Source organism: Equus quagga, chromosome 9, assembly GCF_021613505.1.
Source record: "Equus quagga isolate Etosha38 chromosome 9, UCLA_HA_Equagga_1.0, whole genome shotgun sequence".
Lineage (NCBI taxonomy): Eukaryota > Metazoa > Chordata > Mammalia > Perissodactyla > Equidae > Equus > Equus quagga.
In genome coordinates this window covers 53450677-53469940 of record NC_060275.1, presented here as the reverse complement: position 1 = coordinate 53469940, position 19264 = coordinate 53450677, and the positions used below count along the sequence as shown (strand labels likewise).

The 19264-nt window shown below is 35.8% G+C and overlaps 1 protein-coding gene across 2 annotated transcripts in view; it reads left to right on the top strand.

Annotated features, from left to right (window-relative positions):
* The window catches only part of ROCK1 (Rho associated coiled-coil containing protein kinase 1), a 159174-nt gene that overhangs the window by 18405 nt on the left and 121505 nt on the right, over window positions 1-19264 (top strand). For both annotated transcript variants that reach the window (XM_046671545.1, XM_046671544.1), the window contains exon 2: window positions 15761-15842. In XM_046671545.1, coding sequence (XP_046527501.1) covers window positions 15761-15842 — 82 coding nt within the window. The remainder of the gene's footprint in view (window positions 1-15760; window positions 15843-19264) is intronic.

The window sequence follows — 19264 nt, the reverse complement described above, 5'->3', positions numbered from 1 at the left end:
CACCTTTTGGTCTCATTCCCACAAGTCCCTGTGGCTCTGTTCATTTAAAAACAAATTTTTTTTCTCTTTCTGTTTAGATTGAATAATTTCTACTGATATATCTTCAAATGCATTGAGTCTTTTGTTTGTCTTCATGGTGCTATTGAGCTTATTGAGTGTATGTTTTTTATTTTGGTTATTGTATTTTTCCATTCTGTTCTTTTTTTATTGCCTGCACTGTCATCTTTCCATTAATTCCAAGTGTGTTTGCTCTTATTTGTTTGGAGCATTTTAATAATAGCTGCTTTAAAAATCCTTATCAGATAATTCCAATCTATGTGTCATTTTGGCATTGGCATCTATTGTTTGTCTTTCTTTTTAACTTTTTGTTTTAAAATAATTATAAATTCAGAGGAAGTTGCAAATACAGTGCAGAGAGGTCCAGTGCATCCTTCATGCAGTTTCCCCCAATGGTTACATTTTACATAACTATAATATCATATTGAAACCAGGATATTGCAGTTTATTCAATGTGTGTGTATAGTTCTGTGCCATTTTTTCAGATGTGTAGATTTCTATAGCCACTACTCCAATCAAGATACAGAATTATTTCATTACCACAAAGATCTCCTTTGTGTTATTCCTGTATAGTCATATCCCCCACCCCTCACATCCCTAACCCCGGCAACCACTAATCTGTTCTTTGTCTCTATAATTTTATCTGAAGAATGTTATTAGAATGAAATCATACAGAATGTGATCTTTTGAAATTGTTTTTTTCATCATCATAATGCCCCGAGATATAACCAAGTTATTGCATGTATCAGTAGTTCATTCCTTTTTATAGCAGCATATTATTCCATTGAATGGATATACCACAGTTGGTTTAGCCATTCACCTATTGAAGATAATTTTGTTTCCATTTTTGGCTAGTTGAGATAAAGCTGCTGTGAGCATTCATGTATAGATGTTTGCATGGACACTCTTTTCATTTTTCTGGGATAAATACCCATGAGTGCAACTGCTAGGTCATGTGATGCTTGCTGTAGAACTATTTTCTAGAGTGGCCCTACCATTTTATATACCCATCTGCGATGTGTGAGAAATCCAGTTTCTCTGCATCCTCATTAGCAGTGGTATTGTAACTATTTTTCATATTATTAGTCCATTGGGTGTATAGTGATATTTTATAATGACTTTAATTTACATTCATCTATGGCTAATGATGTTGAATGTCTTTTCATTTGCTTATTTGTCATCAGTACAGTGAAATAGCTTTCATATTTTTTGCCCATTTTCTAATCAGGTTTTTTTTTTGGTGAGGAATATTGGCCCTGAGCTAACATCTGTTGCCAGCTTCACCTTCTTCCGGAGGATCCACCCTCACCACCACCTTCAGGCATATGGCCACATGGGTCTCCCAGATGTCTCCTGTGTTGTGTGTATGTCTTCTGTTGGTGTTTGAATGTCCCTCTAGTTGTATTTTAGAAGGGAGAGTCCGAGGGAAGAGCTCACTCCACCATGATGCTGACGTCACTCCCCTATTTCTGGTTTCTTTATCCTGTTGCATTGATCTGTATGTCTGTCCTTCCAGAATAGCACACTGTCCTGATTATTGTAGCTCTAAGTTTTAAACTAGGCTACAGATATACCTCTACATTATTCTTTCTCCAAATTGTTTTTCTAGTTCCTTTGCTTTTCCATATAAATTTTAGAAAAATCCTGCCTATATCTACAGAAACTCTTGCTGGAATTTGATAAGAATTGCATTAAACCTGTGTGTCAGTTTTGAGAGAACTGACATCTTTACTATTTTGAGTCTTTCCATGAATACCAAATGTCTCTCCAATTATTTAGATCTTTTTTGATTTCTTTTATCAGTGTTTTGTTGTTTTCAGCATAAGTCCTGTACTTGTTTTGTTAGATTCATACCTAAATATTCCTTTTTCATTTGAGTAAATGTAAATGGCATTGTATTTTAAGTTTTGGTTTCTTTATGTTCATTGCTAATATATAGAAATACAATTGATTTTTGCATATTGATCTTATGTCTTATGACCTTGTGAAACTCACTCATTATTAGTTCTAGGTGTTTTTTGTTTGTTTTTGTTTTGTACCTTCCTTGGGATTTGTTACATAGACAATCGTATCACCAGTAAAGAGGGGCAGATTTATTTCTCCCTTTCTGATCTGTATGCCTTTTATTTCCCTTTCTTGCTTTATTGAGCTGGCTATGAGTTCCAGTGGTATATTGAATAAGAGTGGTAAGAGAGGACATCCTTGCCTTGTTCTTGATTTTTGAGGGAAAACAGTCTTTTGTTATTAAGTATGATGCTAGTTTTAGGGTTTTTTTAATATATATTCTTTATAAGTTGAGAAAGTTCACCTCTATTCCTAGTTTTCTGAGAGTTTTCCTCATGAATGGATTTTGGATTTTGTCAAATACTTTTTCTTCATCTGTGGATACTGTGATTTTTATTTTAGCCTGTTCATATAGTGGGTTACATTGGTTGATTTTTTCATTTTTTAAATTGAGACATAATTTGACATATTACGTTATATTGGTTTCAGTTAAACAACATAATGATTTGATATTTGTATGTATTGTGAAATAGTCACCATAATAAGTCTAGTTAACGTCCATCACATACATAGTTAGAATTTTTTTCTTGTGATGAAGACTTTTAAGTTTATTCTCTTAGCAACTTTTAAATATATAATACAGTATTATTAACTACAGTCACCATGCTGTACATTACATCCCTATAAGTTACTTATTTTATAACTGGAAGTTTGCCTTGGCAGCCACTGGTCTATTCTCTGTATCTGTGAGTGTCTGTGAGTTCGGTTTATCTGTGTTGTTGCAATGACAAGATTTCCTTCTTTTCTTTCTTTCGTTCATTTATTTATTTATTTATTTATTTGAGGAAGATTAGCCCTGAGCTAACATCTGCTGCCAATCCTCCTCTTTTTGCTGAGGAAGATTGGCCCTGAGCTAGCGTCCATGCCCATCCTCCTCAACTTTATGTTTGGGATGCCTGCCACAGGATGGCTTGATAAGTGGTGCGTAGGTCTTCTGCACCCGGGATCTGAACTGGTGAACCCTGGGCCACTGAAGCAGAACATGCAAACTTAACTGCTGCACCACTGGATTGGCCCTAAGATTTCCTTCTTTTTTATAGCTAAATAATATTCCGTCATACACGCGCGCACGTGCGCGCACACACACACACACACACACACATACACATACATACATGTTTTCTTTATCCATTCATCATTGATGGGACACTTAGGTTGCTTTCATGCCTTGGCTATTAGAAATAATGCTGGTTGATTTTTGAATATTGAATAAGTCTTACATCTTTGGAATAAACCTTTGTTGTTGGTAGTATGTAATTGCTTTTATATATTGCTGAATTCTGTTGCTAATATTTTGTTAAGAACTTCTGCATCTATATTCATGAAAGATATTGATCCATGGTTTTCTTCTTTTGTACTGACTTTCATTTTGGTGTTACGGTACTATTGGCTGTGTAAAATGAGATTGAAAGTGTTCCCTCCTTTTCTGTTTTCTGGAAGAGATTGCATAGAATTGGTGTTAATTCTTCTTTAAACATTTGGTAGAATTTTCCAATGAAACCATCTGGCCCTGGAGATTTCTTTTTTGGTGGGCTTTACATTATTAATTAATAGTACTATTTAAATTATCTTATTCATATTGGTATAGTTATTTTAGTTTGTACTTCTTAAGGAATTGTCCATTTCATTGAAGTTGTCAAATTTATGTGTAGAGTTGTTCATTGTAGTTCCTTATTACCCTTTGTAGCTGCAGGATCCGTATGTTAGTGCCTGTTTCATTTTTGATAGTGGTAATTTGTATCTTCTCTTTGTCAGTCTTGCTAGGGGGTTGTCAGTTTGATTCATCTTGTCAAAGAACCAGCTTTTTGATTTTTGTTTTTATCTTTATTGCTTCCTTTCTTATGTTTGCTTTAGGTTTATTTTGCTCTTCTAGTTTTTTGAGAAAGGAATTTAGATTATTGATTCAAAATTATGACTCTTTTCTAATAGGAGTATTTAGCGCTATGCATTTCCCTTTCAGTTGTGGTTCAGCTGTGTTCCACAAATTTTTATATGTTGTATATTCATTTTTGTTCAGTTCAATGTGTATTTTTATTTCCCTTGAGACTTTCTCTTTGACCATGGATTTCTTTTAGAAATATTTTATTTAGTTTCCAAGTGTTTGGAGATTTCCCTGCTATCTTTCAGTTATTTATTTTAGTTTGATTACATTTTGGTCAGACAACACACTCTGTATGATTTTAATTCTTACAAATTTGAGGATTGAGCTATGGTACAAAATACGGTCTATCTTGGTAAGTATTCCATGAGCACGCTTATAAAGAATGTGTATTTTGCTGTTGTTGATGGAATGTTCCATAAATGTCAGTTAGATCTTGTTGGTTCTTGGTATTGTTGAGTTCTTCTTGCTGATTTTCTGTCTAGTTCCATCAGTTGTTGAGAGGAGTGTATAAGTTGGCAACTAAAACTGGATTTGTATATTTCTCTTTTGATTTCTATCCATTTTTGCTTCATGTGATTTGCAGCTCTGTTGTTCAGAACATATACATTTTAGATTGTTATGCTTTCTTGATGGATTGACTCTTTTATCATTATGTAATTTTCCACTCTGACCCTAGTAATTTTCTTTGTTCTGAAGTCCACTTTATTTCGTAATAATATAGCCATTTTAGCTTTCTTTTGATTACTATTTGTCTGGTATATCCTTTCTTATCCTTTTTGTTTCAGCCTACTTATATTATTACATTTAAAGTGAATTTCTTGTCTGTAGGTTGATCATGTTTTGTTTAATTTGAATTGTTGCTTCAAGCCATTTACATTTAATGTAATTGTTATGTTAGGGCTTATAAGTCTGCTGTTTTATTTTTTGTTTGACCTCCCTTGTCCCATTTTTGCCTTGTTATGGACTACTTGAACATTCATTATTATTATTCTATTTTGATTTACCTTTGGTGCTTTTGTGTTTATTTGTTCGTGTAGCTTTTTTATTGGTTACTCTGGGTATTAAATTAGACATACGTTATTTATACATTTAATTTTCGACGTTTTCTAGTTGAAGTGAAGGATGGAAGTCTTACTTCCTTTATGTTCCTTTACCCTCCTTGTTTATAATATATTCATCTTTAATATCTCCTTATATACATTGAGAAGCTATCAGATAATGTTACAGTTTTTGCTTCAACTTTCAAGAGAATGAAAGTGTATTGTATATTCCCATATTTTTACTGTTTTCATTTATTCTTCCTTCCTGATATTCCAAAATTCTTTTTTTTAGTCTCTTTCTTTCAAGTTAGAGAATTTTCTTCAACCATTATTTTAGGACAGGTCTGCTGGTAGCAAATCTCTTAGTTTTCTGTCATCTGAGGAAATAAAAAAAAATCTTGATAAATTTGTTTTGATTTGTTTTTTTCTTTTGCTGGATATAGAATTCTATTTTGACAGGTGTTTTGTTGGTGTGGATTTCTTTGGATATGGCCTGTTAATTTTTTTAATCTATAAGTTTATGTGTTTTGCCAAATTTAGGAAATTTTTTAGCTTTTATTTGTATTAATCCTTTTTATTCTCTTTCTGTCTTCTCTCCTTCTGGACCTCCAGTGATACAAATGTTAAATCTTTTGTTATCGTTCCACAGGTCTATATATCTGTTCATTGCTCCCCCCCATGATCAAAGCCTGGTCTTATGGAAATTTGTATAGGAACTTTAGGAAGATAACAATTATCTGGTTTTTAAAAAAATATTCTTATAGCGCTACTAACTAAAGAACATATGATATCTATTTATTTTTCCCCAAAGACACGAGTCAGACACTTGAAAGAATAATTTGAAAAACAACAAACTCTCTCCCCCGAAGCAAAATCAAGCCATCTGAATTTTTTTAATTATTCATGCCTAGAGAAAGTCTAGCTTGTATACACCCATACCTATAAACTTTAAAGTGATAGAGATGAAAATCCTCTTTGAAATTACCCATGAATGTGTTTCTCTGACTTATTAGGATATATCAGTTTCTTACAGCAGCCCTATATGGTAGTTACTGTTATTATCCTTATTTTACCTATGAGAACACTGAGGCTGTGAGGGGTTAAATAACTTGTTCAAGATCTTGTTACTATTAAGTGTTCTAGATTGGAATATGACTCCATGTCTTTTTGACAGCATACTGTTTACGTAGAAGTATTTTCCTACTTTACAAGGTTAATGTCTTGACTTTGTATCTTGATTCTGTCCACCCTTACATTTTTTGGAACCTCATTTAATCATGTATCTTCTATAAAATATGTTTCCTCTACCTAAAAGTCTTCCATCAAGTTTAGGTTCTAAATCATGTAAGCTTCTATTCTTTCTCATTTCTTTCGGCCATTATATCATTTGTTCATGTTCCATTAACTTTTCTACCCACTATAAGCTGGTTTCTGCCCCTTCTCTGATGAAGCGTTCTATTTAAGGTTGATAGTGACCTCTTAAAAAAATTTCCTGAAGAGTGTCACCACCTCTTCTCCTCTGGGCCTAGATAGTCTATTGTATGTCTCCACTGTAATGTCTTGCCTCAGGAATCTGTGGGTTTTGTAGTTGTCTTGTGGCTTTTATTGAGCAGCGCCCACTGCTTTTTCTGCCTGTGTTCCCAGTTATGCGAAACAGAGACAACGTTCTTGCCTTAGTCCTTCAGGCATCTTCCAGACAGGTTAGAACAGACATATACAATAATTTACAAATACAGTGTTACTCTGCTCCATCCAGTTCTGGGTGGCAGAAGTGGGAATCAGTGTGCCATCTGTTCAAGACCAAGACTACTTTGGGAGGAAGTGGGATAAGAGTAAGTAAAAATGTTACAAAATTTTCCTACCATTTAAAGATGGCTTTTACTGGACTGGACATTTGCTTAATTGCTCTAAAACCTTTGATTGTTTTTCTGAGTTCCTACAAAGTTCAAAGAACTTTTGTGTTTTGTGTTTTTGTTTTTTGGTTTTTTTTTTAAACGTCTGGGAGAATGAGTTGTTTCTGTTGGGTTGTTGCATCTGTTTTTGTAGATTTAAGTGTGTTCTCATGACTTACAAACATATATCACAGTTCAATGCTTCTGTTGAATTCAAGCTCACATTTTCAGCTGCCATCTAGTTATCCATAAAATAGTATCCTACAGTGACTTCAAATTTAGTATGTCTAAAATTTGTGTTCTCTCTTCAAATTGTATTCTTTCCCTGGTTAATGAAGTCATTATCTACTCACCTAAACTGGAGGATATAGAGTCATTTTTACAATCATATAATCATTCTTAACCCTTCCTGCCATCTTTCAGTCATTCAGCAGGTTCTTTTGCTTCTAATGCTCCATTCCTGTAGCCCTAGTTTAGTTCAGACTTTTTTTTTTTTTAAGATTGGCACCTGAGCTGGCAACTGTTGGCAATATTCTTTTTTTTTTTTCCCCTTCTTTCCCCCCAAAGCCTCCAGAACATAGTTATATATTCTAGTTGCAGGTCCTTCTGGTTGTTCTATGTGGGATGCTGCCTCAGCATGGTCTGATGAGCAGTGCCATGTCTGCCCCCAGGATCCGAACTAGAGAAACCCTGAGCCACCAAAGCGGAGCATGTGACCTTAACCACTTGGCCACGGACCAGCCGCTAGTTCAGGTTTTTATCTTCTTGTGCTTGTATTACCACAGTGTCCTCCTCGTTGCTCCCTTTTCCACCTTTTTTTCCTTGTTCTAATTCATCATCTTTGTCATTGTCAGACTTTAATAAACTAAAAACCAGTCATGTCACTCTCCTTCCCCCCAAAATTTTTGTGGTTCCAAATGGATATCAGAAGATAAATACCCAAATTCTTAGCCTGGTATGTTATACCTTTAATGCACATTCTGTAACCCATCTTCACAGCTTTGTCTCCTGCACCTCCTTCTCTCATCCTTCCACAACCAGACCATCCTATTCTCTTTCTCCAAATTGTCCTTGCCTTTCCTCTCTCGAGATTGCCTTGCCTCACCTCTGTCTTATTCTTTCTAAATTCTATTCTGTAGGGATCAGCTCAAATTTCATCTGCTTTATGAAACTCCAGTTGATTAAACTGTCCTTTCTCTGTCATGTAGTACCTATTTATAAGACTGAGGATCCTGTTATTTACTTTTTCTACCTACTAACCAATGAACTCTCAGAGACAGGAAGTATTTGTTATTATTGTTATTACTATTAATATTTCTGTCTTCCTACTGAATAGGAGGCAGACTTATAAATAAATAATTATGATATAACAATTAAATGCAATGATTCCTATAATAGGAAGCACATGGGAGGTCATTATTAACATTTTCTCAGGGTGTTGGGGAAGGCAGCATAAAGTAAGTGACATTTGAGGCAGTCTGAACATAAGTAATGTTCACATTCCAGCTGGAGAAAAGAGCAGGTGCAAAGACATTGGGTGGATTAAGCAGGGCCTGTTTGGGAGATGGCTGGTAGCATATTGTGGCTTAAGCCTAGATACATGCGTGCAGAGAAAATGAGGCTGGAAAGGCATAGTTGGAGACTGATCTGGAAGAGCCATTGTATGTTTTGCTAAATAGTTGCAATACTTAATTTTTTTGCACTATATTTGTCCTAGGGAACATTAATATATGTAGTAATGTCACACTGGTTAAACAGATTTTAACTGTATTTAATATCAGAAGTTAAAACCCTCTGAGGAAATTCTGTTTTTGTTTTCATATCAGTGCTTAATTTTGAGAAATTCCTTCTTTCTTTACCTAGTGAAGAGATTTACATGTATCAAAAATGTTTTCTTTAGTACATTCTCTGTCATCAAAAGTTTTTTTTTTGAGGAAGATTAGCCCCGAGCTAACATCTGCCGCCCATCCTCCTCTTTTTTGCTGAGGAAGACTGGCCCTGAGCTCACATTTGTGCCCATCTTCCTTTGCTTTCTGTGTGGGACGCCTACCACAGCATGGCTTGCCAAGCCAGTGCCATGTCCACACCTGGGATCCGAACTGGTGAACCCCGGGCTGCCGAAGTGGAACATGCACACTTAACCACTGCACCTCCAGGTTGGCCCCTGTCATCAAAAGTTTGACAGGAGTCTTTTAGTGCCAAATGTCAGCCTATTTTGGAAATAGTTTGTTTTTCAGAAGCCCTGATTTTACTGCCCTAGTTTTAATGGATTTTTTTCTGTAGTTTCTCAAAAAGTATTCTCAAGTTTAGAATAGTAACATGTAGATTTTTGAAATTTTACTTAAAAATGAATGTTTTTATACATAGTGTATCTTTCTTTCCTAGTGCAATTATATTTTCATACCTTATAACGAATGTATTATTCCTAATGGATCTAATCATAAATGATATTTTATACATGAGTCTTTTTTTTTTTTGTAATTTAAAACTATCCAGAGAACTAAAGTTTGCAGCAGTGTTCAGTTGAGTAATTTTCTTCTACTTCTTCTCTTGCTTAAGCTCTGTTGTGAGATAACACAACTGGTGCTTTTCTCCCTCTTATTACCAGTCCTTCTTAAGAAATTTGAAATGTTCATTCTTAAGAGATTCTTATAAAATGTTATACTTGCAATTAATTTTACCTTCCTTTGTGTGTCTGTGAAAGTACTTCTCCATTGTAACTAGCTTCTTTCGAAATATACTGCTATAACTGGTCTACTGTCATTGTTGAACTATGGATAGCAAATAATTTAATTATTGTAATTCTTTGACATTGTTTGGCTTCTCTCTTGTGTATCTTCTCTACATTTCTTAAATTCATGATTAAGCTGTATGATGAACATGTTGTGAAAGTAGAACGTAGCTTCCCTTCATGCCCAAGTCATAAAATTAAGTGAAGAAGCAATCAGACTGCATACTTTGGCTGTTATTTCTTGTGAATTGTTTTTGCACTTGGAGGAATGTTAGTTTCTGTTAAGGTCCTGAGTTCTGGTGATATAGAATATAGACTTTAGGAAGTGGGAAAGTCTTATCCTTCATTATTTTACAGAACTTTGGAGTGTTGAATTAAAGTCAGGATTCCTGGTCCCAGTTCATGGTTGGATATAGATATTCCTTATGTTCTGTAGCTTCTCCACTGCATTAAAGTAGAAGCCTGCATCCCTCTTCCCCCACCCCAGTGTCTTGACTCCCTTTAGCCTCTGTTGGTCTATGCTTTAGATTATGCTAGAAGAATACTTTCTTTCTCTTTACTTTTATTTCTCTGATAGAAGGCACATAATTTTTACTTACGGATGATACTGAAAAGACATATACTATCTAATACTACTATAAAATTAAAGTGTATGGGGCCAGCCTCCTGGCCTAGTGGTTAAGTTTGGCGTGCTCTGCTTCCGTGGCCTGGGTTTGGTTCCTGGGTACGGATCTACACCACTTATCATCGGCCATGCTCTGGCAACAACCCACACACAAAATAGAGAATGATTGGCACAGATGTTAGCTCAGGGCAAATCTGCCTTAGCAAAGAAAGAATTTAAAGTGTATGATGATAGGTCCAAACACGTAGTGAACCATATACAATTAGTTGAGGCAGTTCATCTTCCGTTAACAAATGCATGATCACATTCTCTGGTCAAGCAAAAGTCAGATGCCCCTATGTAAAAAAAAAAGGAAAAAATCATAGGTGAGATTACTACATTGTGAAAGGATTTAACATTGTGACCTAATATTTACTCTTAAGGTTTTATGACGACATGACTAAAATGTCTATTTTCTCTTTAAGTCCTTTCTATCACTAGTGATACTGACTTGTAGAACTTTCAAATGTCAACTAGAGAAATAAAGAGAGGGAAGTGGGACTCTTAAGGGCCAAATACTTCACGTACTTTACTCATTTAATTTTCGTAAATCCCTTATGAGTTGTAGGTAATTATCCCCATTTTACAAAAGAGAAAACTGTGGCAAAGAAAGGTTATATGACTTGTCCTCCCAACAGTAACATGCAAATAGATTTTTTTCTTTAAAATGGTTTTGCCTTATTTTTTCATGGTAGAATTTTTTTGACCCATCTGGAATTCATTATTATTAAATATAACTCAAAAATCTTCTCCATAGTGCTGTCCAATTACACAAACAACATTTACCTAAGAGTGACACTTTTTGTCAGCCCCATCTTGCCCCTTGGCTCACTATTGAATGGACAGTTCTCTTGCCTTTTCAGTGCAACAAGTCCTATAGCTTATGCATTGATTAATGCTATTTCAACTCATTGGTGTTAATTATTGAGCTCTTACAGTGTAATTCACTTAGGATGCTTTTAGTCACAAGAAATAGAAAACCCAATGCAAATTGAGTTAAACCATAAGGAAAATTTATTATCTCAAGAAAGTATCAGTAAAGTGGCTGCAGAGTAGGTTAATTCAGTGGTTCAACAAACATCAGGACCCACGTTCCTTCTGTCCTTTAGCTCTGTCATCCTCATTGTGTTTGGCTTTTTCCTCTGCCAACTTCCCTTGAGGCTGCAAGATGGTTGCTGTTGTTTAAGGTGTCACATACAGACATGACAATTTTTCATGAAAGGAGAGGCTGGGTCTTAGTTGTCTCTCTTTCAAGAGAGAAGAAGCTTTCCTCAGAAACCTTTCAGTAGGTTTTCCCTCATGTCTCATGTGCCAGATTATTGCCATTTTCCTGTACTTAAGCTGAACACTGGCAAAAGTAATGGGCCTCCATGTTTTACTTAAATTAGACTAATCAGAACCAATCTTCTGGAGCTGGGTAAGGTCTCTCCCTCATTGGAAGCTCATAGTCTCATGGAAGAGGGTAGGTGCCCTGAAAAGAAACAAGGTTAAATTAGGAAGGTAGAAGGGGGTAATAATTGTTGGGGTAAGAAAGCCCACAGTATCTGCCATGCTATGAGTAAAACATGAGGTATAATAGAGAAAACATAGGATTTTGAGTGAGAACACTAGGTTTGAGTCCTTGCCAGTAATTAGAAGAATGACTTATGATTTTCTATTAATTTCTGTTAGTTTTTTAAAGATTTTTTTTTTCCCTTTTTCTCCCCAAAGCCCCCCGGTACATAGTTGTATATTCTTCGTTGTGGGTCCTTCTAGTTGTGGCATGTGGGACGCTGCCTCAGCGTGGTTTGACGAGCAGTGCCATGTGTGTGCCCAGGATTCGAACCAACAAAACACTGGGCTGCCTGCAGCAGAGCGCGTGAACTTAACCACTCGGTCACGGGGCCAGCCCCTTCTTTTTTTTTTTTTTTTTTTTGAGGAAGACTAGCCCTGAGCTAACATCTGCCAATCTTCCTCTTTTTTTCTGAGGAAGCCTGGCCCTGAGCTAACATCCGGGCCCATCTTCCTCTCCTTTATGCGTGGGACGCCTACCACAGCATGGCTTGCCAAGCTGTGCCATGTCCACACCCGGGATCCGAACCAGTGAACCCTGGGGCCACCAAAGCAGAATGTGCGCACTTAACTGCTGCGCCACCGGGCGGCCCCAATTGCTGTTACTTTTTGAACAATATATCTTGGTTTAAATATGCATTTTTATTCTTAATTCCTAATTTCATTTTTAAGAGAGTCAGGATATTTTAAATTATATTTTCGTCGTGGTCATGTTATGTCTATAACTACTAGAAAGAGTATTTTGATTTGGACACAGTTGACTAGCTAGCTCTGTGGCGTTGGACAAGCCAGTTAATATTTCTCATTATTTGCCTTGGCTATAAAATGAGTTGGTTAAACAAGGTAATTTTTGAGGTTCTTTTTTGTCCAACATTTTGTAAAACATATTTGGAGTAAGATTGGAGGCAGTTGTTTTCAGTATATTTACCAAAGAGAGCATGTGAGTAAAATTTAATATACTTTTCCCTCACTTTTTAGTGTTTTATTTGATATCAGGAAACAATTTAAGCTATTATAAATTTAGATGTTCTGAGCCTTTTAAAACTGGAAAGTGTCTTTTGAAGTAGATGTTTACTAGGAGCTCTTAAAATAATAGTTACAAAGTATAATAATATATTGAGGTTATTCCATTATACCTACTTGCATTTCCTAGACAAATTTAAGGTATCAAAATTTGGTGTAAAATTTTCCTTGTGTAGGTAATAGTACTTGCACTCCTCTATGGTCTGTATAATTTTTTGGAGTGACACGGTGCACTGAAGCTTAGTATCCAATCTAAGAAGAATATTGCTTCTTGAATAATGTAATGCTTTTGCTGTTGAGCGTAAGAATCATTGGTTTAACATACATACTTTTTCTTTTTTTCTTTTGAGGATGATTAGCCCTGAGCTAACATCCATCACCAATCCTCCTCTTTTTTGCTAAGGAAGAGTGTCCCTGAGCTAACATCTATGCCCATCTTCCTCTACTTTATATGTGGGATGCCTACCTCAGCATGGCTTGATAAGTGGTGCATAGGTCTGCGCTGGGGATCTGAACCAACAAACTTAACTGCTATGCCACCAGACTGGCCTTGGTTTACTGTACATTTTGTGCCAACTTGTTCAGATCATTCTATAAGATGCTGTGGGAGAAAACGAGATGTTGATTGTGGTTTCTGCCTTAAAGAACTTAAAAATCTGGTCAAAGGTGTTTTTTTCCTCCTAAGGAAGATTGGCCCTGAGCTAACATATGTTGGCAATCTAACTCTTTTTTTGTTTTCGGCTTGAGGAAGATTAGCCTTGAGCTAATATCTGTGCCAGTCTTCCTCCACTTTGCATGTGGGTCACCACCACAGCATGGCTGACAAGTGGTGTAGGTCCCCACCCAGAAACTGAACCCACGAACCTGGGCTGCCAAAGCAGAGCATGCTGAACTTAACCACTATGCCATGGGGCCAGCCCCCCCCTTTTTAAATATTCATATTTAATTTGCCTTTTCCTAGAAAATAGTGAATTCCAATACTTATTGGTTTGGTTTTTCAATTTAAAATAGACCAAGCATTAGCTGGTCTTCCTAAAAATCAAGTTCTCATGTGAAAGTTCTCATCTCTTTTCTTTAAAAAGAATTAATGTGCAAAATAAATATTCAGTTGGCTTATAGAACTCTAAGAAATGTATCTCAGGGATAGATGAACTTGCTTTGAACTCTAAGAAATGTATCTCAGGGATAGATGAACTTGCTTTAGAGGAGGAGCTTTTTCTTCAGATCTGTACAAACTTCTGAATTTTGAAAAACCAGTATAGGGTGGGTTGGTCTCTTAAAGCAGTGAATAACGTTGGTATTACTAGCCATCTTCTCCATGGTCAGTTTCCAACTTATGCAGTGATATATTTTAAGGCCTGTTTAAATTTGACTCTACTTTTTGTTTTCCTAGGGGGACTATTTTAAGTCTTGTAAAAGCTGAGTAATTCACACGCGTGGCTTAATACAAAGTGTAAAGTCTGTATATCCTCTGGCTTTAATTTTTCATTCGATCTTTTATGAACATGACTGTCCAGGGTTGAGTCTTTCTTTGCTGCTTCTGTTCTTTTCTTTTTTTTTTTTGGTAGGAATATTGAGCCTGAGCTAGTATTTGTTGTCAACCTTCCTCTTTTTGCTTGAGGAAGATTGTCACTGAGCTAACATCTGTGCCAATCTTCCTCTATTTTTTATGTGAGTCACTGCCACAGCCTGGCTTTATGAGCAGTGTGTAGATGCAGGCCCAGGATCTGAACCCGCAAACCCTGGACCGCCAAAGCAGAGTGCGTGGACTTTTCTACTACACCACCGGGCTGGCCCTTGCTGCTTGTTTTTATTCTTGGGCTCTGTTGGAACAAACTTAATTTCCCCAGCTAAATAAAATAAAAATTACTTGGGATTATTTGCATGTTCCTCCTGCTGCATGACAGGATATAATCTGAATAGATGCATTTCCACTTCAACACTGATTAGTACACCTTCACATTGCCCTGTACTTGCTTAGATAATATTTAAACATCCACCGAACAGTAAAAACTAAAGTTTGTCCTTTACTAATGATTGCCCTAGAAAGTGCTTCAAAGAAAGAAAGAGAACCCTTAGGAAAACCCAATATGTTTTTGTAATTAAAAAATTATCTAGGGACCGGCTTGGTGGTGCAGCAGTTAAGTTCACACACTCCACTTTGGTGGCCAGGGGTTGCTGGCTCTGATCCCCGGTGCAGACCTGTGCACCTGCTCATCAAACCATGCTGTGGCAGGCATCCCACATATAAAGTAGAGGAAGATGGGCATGGATGTTACCTCAGGGCCAATCTTCCTCATCAAAAAAAAGAGGAGGATTGGTGGCAGATGTTAGATCAGGGTTAATCTCCCTCAAAAAAAAAAATAGAAAAAAGAAAAAATGTATCTAAGAATTTATTTTATACTAAACTTCACATTTTAGGAACTGCTACTTAGCTACTACCTTGTGAAATACTTGTAGTCACAAATATAGGCCATTTGTTTTTGTTGAGTGTCTGTGAAACAAAGATATGTGCACTAAGTAGAAGGGGAAGTGAAAAATAAAATTTCATGCCCTTATGAGGGGAAAAGGGCATAAGCTGAAGTCACTTGTAGCCAGTTTTTGGTGATTTTGCTGCTCCCTGGCCTGGGAGAGAGTTAGAAGGTGAAAATTTATTTCATCCCTATATGAAATAAAAACAAATATTTTCTTGTCCTGGTACTCATGTAACCTTGTAGAAGGTGTTAAATGAATGCAAGATGTATGAGAGAGGGCAAATTAAATGTCAAAGCATATGTTTTATTCTTTACTCATAAGAAAGGAAAGTGTTCATGGTGTGATCCAAAAAACTAACTGTCTGTTTGTTTATTTGTTTAGGATGGATTGGATGCTTTGGTATATGATTTGGATTTTCCTGCCTTAAGAAAAAACAAAAATATTGACAACTTTTTAAGCAGATGTAAGTAATTTTTTTGTGGAGGTTAATGACAGATTGTATGTAACACAATCTTGACTTAGATAATTTAAAAAAATTTCTTTTTTTCCTTCTGTCTACTCTTTGGTTATTTCATCAATAATTCGTACCTAAACTGAGTAGAAATGCGAAAGAAACTTTATTAGTTAGTTTGTGTACCAATCAGGAGAATCTATAAAATATTTTGCAGGGAAGGGACTCAAAACAAAGTGGCTCAAATAAGTGTTAAAATAAGCATATATGTACCTGCAGATTGAATTTCAATAATGTTATATTTATCCTCTATTTTTCTTCTGTAATGAATTAGCTGTATTTTAAAACTGCAGTTAAGATTAGATTATATATGAAAAGCTCTGCTACCCTAGACTTATAAGAATTTTCTCCATGAAAGCTGGCTTATATTTAAGTTTTACAGATGTTGTTTTCTGAAAACTTTTTTGGATTTTGATATTAGATACTATCCTTTAAAAATTTGATTAAAGAACTTAATTAAAATAGTTTTAAAATTTTAATCTTAAAGAATTGGGAATAAGATGTACATCATAAAGTCATCCCCACTCTGTTTCTTTATTTCTGTTCCTAAACCGTACATATTGATAGATTTAGGTTGGGTTGGTTTTTGCATTATCTTTCAATTTTGGTTACATATATTTTGTCAGAAAAGTTTTATTTTCTAAATAGTTAAATCTTTTTACTTTGTTGTAATTTCTTTTACACTTTGAAATCTTGCCTAAGAATTTTACTTAACAATTCTATGTTTTCTTAGTTTTTCTGTTTTTAATGAAAATATTTATTCAGCCTTAATTTTACTTTGGGATATGGTGCCAGATTCTGAATTGGGAACTTTTTAAGTATGAAAGTTTTCTTGATTTCTCACATCTTACTGAAATGCCAGGAAAATTTTATTACTGTTTATGGTTTTGTTTTTTTTTTTCTTTTTGGTGAGGAAAATTGGCCCTGACTAGTATCTGTTGCCAATCTTCCTCTTTTTGCTTGAGGAAGATTGCTCTGAGGTAACATCTGTGCCACTTTCCTCTCTTTTGTATGTGGGATGCTGCCACAACATGGCTTGATGAATGCTGTGTATGTCCACTCCCAGGATCCAAACCTGTGAACCCTGGGCCACCAAAGCAGAGTGGGCTAACTTAACCACTATACCACCGGGCCAGTCCCTTTTAAAAAAATATTTGTTTTCTTTCCTGAGGAAGATTTGCCCTGAGCTAACATCCATGCCAATCTTTCTCTATTTTATAATATGTGGGCTGCTGGAACAGCATGGCTGCTAACAGAGTGGTATAGTCCATGCCTGGGAACTGAACCCGGGCCGCTGAAGCAGAGCAGGCTGAACTTTACCACTAGACCACTGAGACTGGCCCTACTGTTTACATTTGCTTACCTCTCTGCTTAACACTATAGCAAAAGATGGAGAAACTTGGCCATTTCTTATTTGATGGGAGGCAAAGGATAAATGCTTACTAGTACGAAGGAGGGTGTGTAATTTTGTAAAGTTGGGTAGCAAGAATTGAAACACATGCTTTCTTAATCTATTACTCCTTTTGCTGTGCAAATTGCTGCTTTCGTAATATTAAGTATACCTTTATATTATGTTTTATAAATAGACATATCAATAACCACAGTAGAGATAAGTAAAATAAAATGAAAGTATAAAGCTAAAGTAAACTGTTTTAACTGATAAACTTGTGTAGTTTAGTCTGGTTTTTAAATTGGAGAAAAGTATGGAGAATAATATAGCAATTTTTTTTATTGTGGTCATAATAGTTTATAACACTGCGAAATTTCAGTTGTACATTAATGTTTGTCAGACAACATATAAATCTGCCCCTTCACCCCTTGTACCCACACTCCACCCCTCATCCGCCTGGTAACCACTAAATTGTTCTCTTTGTCCTTAAGTTTGTTTATATTCCACATATGAGTGAAATCATATGGTGTTTGTCTTTCTCTGTCTGGCTTAGTTTGCTTAACATAATGCCCTCAAGGTCATCCATGTGGTTGTGAATGGGATGATTTTGTCTTTTTTTATGGCTGAGTAGTATTCCATTGTGTGTGTGTGTGTGTTTGCGTGTGTGTGTGTGTATGCACCACGTCTTCTTTATCTGATCATCAGTCAATGGGCGTTTGGGTTGCTTCCACATCTTAGCTATTGTGATTAATGCTGCAATGAACATAGGGGTGAATAAGTCTCTTTGAATTGTTGATTTCAAGTTCTTTGGGTAAATATCCAGTAGTGGGATAGCTGGGTCATATGGTATTTCTATTTTTAATTTTTTTTGAGAAATCTCCATACTGTTTTCCATAGTGGCTGCACCAGTTTGCATTCCCACCAGCAGTGTATGAGGGTTCTCTTTTCACCACAACCTCTCCAACATTTGTTGTTTTTTGTCTTGGTGATTATAGCCATTCTAACGGGCATAAGATGATATCTAAGTGTAGTTTTGATTTGCATTTCCCTGACGATTAATGATATTGAGCATCTTTTTATGTGCCTATTAGCCCCCTTTATATTTTCTTTGGAAAAATGTCTGTTCATATCCTCTGCCCAGTTTTTGATTGGGTTGTTTGTTTATTTGTAGTTCATTTGTGTAAGTCTTTATATATTAGGGTGATTAACCCGTATCAGATATATCATTTGCAAATGTTTTCTCCCATTTGGTGGGATGTTTTTCATTTTGATCTTGAGTTCCTTTGCCTTGCAGAAGCTCTTTAGTCTGATGAAGTCCCACTTGTTTATTTTTTCTTTTGTTTCCTTTGTCTGAGTAGACATGGTATTTGAAAAGATCCTTTTAAGTCGGATGTCAAAGAGTGTACTACCTATATTATCTTCCAGAAGTTTTATGGTTTCAGGTCTTACCTTCAAGTCTTTGGTTCATTTTGAGTCTATTTTTGTGTATGGAGAAAGCTGGTGGTCTACTTCCACTTTTTGCTTGTGGCTGTCACGTTTTCCCGGCACCAATTATTAAAGAGGCTTTCCTTACTCTGGTGTATGTTCTTGGCTCCTTTGTCTAAGATTAGCTGCCCGTAGATGTGTGGTTTTGTTTCTAGGCTTTCAGTTCTGTTCATTGATCTGTATGCCTGTTCTTGTACCATGATATAACAAAATTTTAATAGGTCATATCTAGCATCAGGTAAAAATTGTGACCAAGGAACGTTTATACCAGGATTGCAAAGTTAGTTTGAGGTTCAAAAATCAATTAGTGTAATTTACCATATTAACATATTTAAAAATATCTGTAATATCATCTCAAAAGATACAGAAAAAGGACTGATAAGACTCAGTATCCATTCTTGATTAAAAAATCTCTCTCAAACTAGGAATTGAAGGAAACTTTCTTACCCTGATAAAGAGAATCTACAAAAAACCTACAATTCAGATTGTATTTAATTGT